The following is a 5589-nucleotide window of genomic DNA, read 5'->3' on the forward strand; positions in this document are numbered from 1 at the left end:
AGAGAGTCTTTATTGTGTAATTAGAGAGTAGAGAGAAATGAGAGTGTATGTTGGTGTGTGTTCATCCAAAGCAACACCATCTATTTATAATACATATTGTGGGGGCAAAATGGTAAAAAAAAAAAAACTCAACAAAAAAACTCAAAAATCGAAAAACAAAAGGTCAAAAAACAAAATAAAATAACGGCTATAATTTTCGATTTTTTGGCAGACCAGAATCGGATCCGGATCCTGATAAAAACCGGATCGGATAAAATCTGGTTTTCATCCAAAAAATATCCGTTTTCTAACGGCTAACTGGTACCGGTTGGAATCGGATCCGATCCCGGATCCGGATTTTGTAAAATCCGGTTTTTCAAAAAACTGATTTCGAATTTTTCATCGGAACGGATTCGGATTCGGATTCGGATTTTCTGTGCACCTCTACCTGGACACATCTAAAAACAAAAAACTGTACATGAAGAAATGTTATTAGTTTGCAGCATATTTGCTTCACATAATGCATTGTTATTAGGTTTTGAGTAAACAACATATCATCATAACTTAAAAGCTCCTTATAAGTCAACTTATTAGATTATTGTAGCAGTTGTTTTCGGAATTTTGTTGGTGATACAGGGCCTAAGAAAAACACAGGTTCGGATTAAAGGTTGACCATTTTTTGACGGGCCGGAATCGATCAAAACTACATGGCATCAACTTTAACCTTGTTTGGTAGTTTAGCGCGGATAATTGCTGCTTCAATACTAATGGCAGATTTGCGAACCGTAAATTTGAAGGAATGGCTCATCTCCAACTGCGTTGTAGTTGCATGGTTTAGCCTTACATTTCTGAAAAATACTTTTCTACATCCATATATGTGTAAACAAATTATATACATTTGCTTTGTATTTTAATTCAATTAATACAGTCAAATATGTAAAATTACATTACAGTTGAGACAGATAAGGACCATATGCCATCCAAAACTCCAAAGTAGCAAGCTTGTGAGGCATTGGGTAACAAAACAAAAGCAGGTTCAGGCTTAAGTGAATCACATTAGTAAGGGCAACACAGACAACTACACAAGAATAATAATGAAACCTCACCTTTAAAAAGGTGTAGGAGCTTGTACTCATTAATCATATATTGTAGGTGGTTTAAGTATAGTTTGACCATGCGCTTTCAAATGTACTTATTATTTGACCTGTTGGATAGAAGCGAAAGTCCAAAGTGACCCATATCAAGGGAGTACATGGGTAAAAATCCCACGTTTTCTCCATGTACTCCGACATGTAGAATGATTTACAAACTATAGTTGTCTCTTCAATAAGCCAATAAGGCACTACTCTTGGTGCTAAAAAGAGTTCAAAATTTTCATCCATTGCTATTACCCCTTGTTATAAATTTAAAAACAAAACATACTTATATTTGGCAAGTAGTCATAATGCATTTATTACTGACAAGTGACAAGCTGTAGTCATAATGCAAACCATGAAAAGATAAAGGGTGCACAACTGCACATAATAAAATAGACCTGAAAGCAAAATGTACAACCTTATTATTGCCTTGATTTGCCAAAATGCATCAATCTAAGTTCAATTTCAGAAGTTAGACATATTTGGTCAAAAAACAATATTTGACTCCTAAGTCCTAACTACAAAGTTTATGCAAATTTGAACTTCCGTATCTAATTGTGTCAAAATTTAACTTTGCATTCATAAAAGACGATTTAGTATATACCGCCAATATTTTAGAGTTCAGCATTTTACGACCAAATGCTAAACCTCAAAGGCTGTTATAGTAGCAACAATTGTCAAGCCGACCAATCTATAGTCATCTTACCAATGTTACAGTCAGTTTGGTAATAAATATATAAACATCTCCTTCCATTTTCAACCTCAATTGGAAACTATATACACATACCTTTGGGGCAGAGTTAGGACATCAGATTTACTGCAATTGCATTCTCTGTTTCAGTGATACCCCACTAGGCCCCACTAACAATCTACAAACACACCATCTGGACGCAATGATTCCTAAAATCAAAACTCATTGAATCGTATGAAAAGGCTAAACACGTGACGGGAAAAAAACAAATTAGTTACTCATTACAAGTCTTACTGAAGATAAACTTCAGGAGAAATGTAGCATTCACTATAAATAAATGAAAAGACTAAGAAACGGTTCACTTAATATTTAAATATCAAACAAACAATCTCTTAAATATTACAAAAAAATCGTAGGAATCACATATGTTACGTAAGCAAGTTTTATACCCCCGGATCATTCATAATTCAATCATTGTATTGCCTTTCAGGAATCAAGACTATAGTTCATAATTTTTTACTCAATCAATTTGCAGGCTTAAAACCTCATTTCCTCAACATTCCAAATTTACTGCACAAAAACATCTCAGATCCTGAAAAAAACATTTCGACACATATGTTATACACAATCTACCCATTTTTAACTATTGGAATATTGATATATTGACCAGTAAATTCAACCCACGTTAGTATGCTTACTCTTTTTAAGCAGAGCAGCATCCCGCGTTCTTCACAGCAGAAACATCATCCTTGGACCCCACATTAATAGTTTGTCCTTTAGGTAAAGCTGAAGAGTCATTAGCTATATCAAGTGCTTTTCGGCTAACAACATGATATATTTGTGTAAGGACTTCAGTGAAAGCCGTTTCGACATTCAAAGCCTCGAGAGCTGATGTCTCCATAAAATAAGTGTTTTCTTTTTCCGCAAATGTTTTTGCCTCCTCGGTAGGAACGGCGCGCAAGTGGCGTAAGTCGGCCTTGTTTCCTACTAGCATGATCACAATGTTTGAGTCGGTGTGATCTCGTAGCTCTTTCAACCATCTCTCGACGTTCTCAAACGTGACATGGCGAGATGTGTCGTACACAAGCAAAGCACCAACGGCCCCTCTGTAGTATGCACTTGTAATCGCACGGTACCTTATGTTACAATGGTAGACATTCCCGTAAAATTAGAGTAAAAAGGATGGAATTTTGCGAATATATACATAGAGGTGGCAATTTGGACCCATATATCCTCAAAGGATTCAAATAAAAAAACACCTAAATAGGAAATGGAATGAACGTGCTGAAAGTCGGGCGAATTATACATTTAATAAAGCATGGTTTTTTCAGTTATTTAGATTATTTTTGTGGTAATTGGTTTTGGTTATCATATTAAGTATTTATTTAAGGCGTGATGGTTGCAATTTAACTAAATTAAAACATTACATGTTTCGAGCTCGGTTAGATGGTACCATCAGCGAAAAGAACTCCAGAATAACTTGGTATATATAGCGCTTATAGATAAATTCTATCTGATATCTACAGTATCATCACACACATTATATTACAACTAACTTAGGGATGACATCGGGCCGGGTTTTGGGGTGGGTATAGGTAATCCCAGACCCAAACCTGATTAAAAAAACCTATCCCAAACCCGGAATCTTCGGGTCCCATTTAGTTACTAACAAGCGGATAAACAGGTTTCCCCACAGGTAGCTGGGTCCTCATTTACTTACGAACTATCGGTAAACGGGTTATTCCACGGGTATTCAAGTCTTTTTTGGGCATATACGCCCGGTAATTGGATATACGGGCTGAGTAATCGGGTTTTAAGGGCCGGGTATATGAACTCGGGTCTTTTCGGGTGTACGGATCGAATAATCGGGTTTGTGTCTACAACGTACAACCATGCCGCAGAAAAATTAAAAATCATCCCCGTAGCCGGCCCAGCCCTAGAACCATTTACCCGGCCATAAATATTGGGTTTCGGGTTTCGCCTGGGGTACGGGTTTTTTGCCATCCTTACTAACTTCATACATCAAGTATTTACCAATATGCTTTATTGTTAGAAGCTACTTCCAGGCCTTTAATATAGCCTAGCAAACACTACTTTCATCAGCAACGAACGGCCCGACATTCAATGCGAGTCGGAGCATATGGTCGTAAGATAAGACCCGTAGATGAATTAGGAAAGAGGGCTTATGAGTTATGACCGCTTAAAGTGAAAGGTTTTATTGATAGCATCGGGCCTTACTTTCTCTATGGTTCAGCTACTAAATAGATAAGTCATTTCTGCTCGACTATAGCCCTATGAGTGAGAATTAGGCAGAAACACTAGTCGCACATAGAGTTCCCAAAATAAACATCAAGAATGATCAATGTGGTTAATTATAAACTATGACATAGGTGTAGTTAACACTATATCAGATTACGATTATTCGAAAGTGGCCAACAGTTTAAGCCGGTACTAGGACACAAAATCGTAGACACCATACACTTGTTCATCATAGATTGTGGTATGGATACAACTTCCACACATGCCGATAACTCAAATAACCTTTCAATTCTGAGGTAGCAACTAACTATACTGAAATATAAATACATTAACTTTTCACTTAAGCCTAATTGTAGCCGTATCTATCACTTCAAATGCACAATTCACATCAATTAACCCCGGAAATCATCATAATAACGGTATAAACCCTAGACAGATATCAATTATCATAGATCGAGGCCTTAATGTGAATAAAAACAGTAATTAAAACCTGCAGCTTCATTTCTATTTCTATAAAATTAATTGAACATTATAAATTATTAAATAAATTGAAAGGAAAGAAAAACCTTTCTTGACCAGCAGTATCCCAAATCTGAGCTTTGATAATTTTATCATCAACACGAATGGATCTGGTAGCGAATTCAACTCCGATGGTTGACTTAGATTCGAGATTGAATTCATTTTTAGCAAATCTAGAAAGTAAATTTGATTTTCCAACACCTGAATCACCTATGAGAACTAATTTGAAGAGGTAATCGTAGTCATCATCGGCTCTGTAAGCCGCCATTTGATATGAATTGATAAAGGATAAAGCTAAAAATAGGTTTAAACTAAAAACTGAAAACAGATAGATATAAGAAGAAATTTTGTAACTATTTCAGATTAATTGAATTTTGAATTATTATGAAACGAGTTTGTGGTTGGGGGAATGGGGGTTTATTATGGTCGATCAATGAGAGATCGTGTTGACAAGATTCACGAGATAGGCGCGACGTACGCGTTGTTTCGAAATTGCGATTAATTATTTTGACTAGTATTTTAAAATGGAAATCGGTCAAAATGTACCTGTTTCCAAAACTATTTAACAATATACTCCTAAAATTTGAAAATTGTGAAATATACCCTCTTTTTACGCATCACGCATGATGTGTGTGACTTGATGCGTGATGCGTGTCATCGAGCTTTATATCGAGACATCATGACCCTCTGGCGTAAGACGCCTTTTTTCCTAATGTACACGCATCACGCACAGACCAAGACGCACCATGCGTGTTATTCTGTGTGTGGTGCATGTGTGGCGCACTAGGAAAAGATAATGTTTTGACTATCAGATTTCCTGACATTTTTTCAGACTTTTTAAATTTTGAGGTTCAACTTTTTTCAGAAGAAGAATAGATTTGATAGTTAATAATAATACACACTCGAAATTGAAGATGATTTGTTCTCGGCTTGACTTTAGTTAATAATAAACGCACCATGCGATATCAGTGCTTGTGTGACAAGGCCCGAAGTTGACTTTAGGTT

The 5589-nt window shown here is 36.2% G+C and overlaps 1 protein-coding gene across 2 annotated transcripts; it reads right to left on the reverse strand.

The window, feature by feature from the left end:
* Window positions 1-2033: 2033 nt before the first annotated feature.
* Window positions 2034-5039, reverse strand: LOC139902834 (ras-related protein RABA1f-like). 2 transcript variants are annotated; one of them, XM_071885482.1, is made up of 3 exons: window positions 4632-5039; window positions 2491-2942; window positions 2034-2398 (listed from the first exon to the last, which is right to left on the reverse strand). In XM_071885482.1, exons 1-2 carry the CDS (start codon window positions 4850-4852, stop codon window positions 2510-2512), a joined length of 654 nt encoding a protein of 217 aa, XP_071741583.1. In that variant the 5' UTR covers window positions 4853-5039; the 3' UTR covers window positions 2034-2398; window positions 2491-2509. The 2 variants fall into 2 exon arrangements, with proteins under 2 accessions (XP_071741583.1, XP_071741582.1); XM_071885481.1 differs by having other exon boundaries at window positions 2036-2398; window positions 2505-2942.
* Between the last annotated feature and the right edge of the window lie 550 nt (window positions 5040-5589).

This window comes from Rutidosis leptorrhynchoides, chromosome 3, assembly GCF_046630445.1.
Source record: "Rutidosis leptorrhynchoides isolate AG116_Rl617_1_P2 chromosome 3, CSIRO_AGI_Rlap_v1, whole genome shotgun sequence".
Lineage (NCBI taxonomy): Eukaryota > Viridiplantae > Streptophyta > Magnoliopsida > Asterales > Asteraceae > Rutidosis > Rutidosis leptorrhynchoides.

What these genes read in the sequence shown, in the direction of transcription:
- LOC139902834 (XM_071885482.1), bottom strand. Translation starts at nt 4,852, where the DNA reads ATGGCGGCTTACAGAGCCGATGATGACTACGATTACCTCTTCAAATTA. An exon ending in GATACTGCTGGTCAAGAAAG is followed by an intron (nt 2,943 to 4,631) that starts GTTTTTCTTTCC and finishes TTGTAACATAAG; the next exon opens with GTACCGTGCGATTACAAGTG.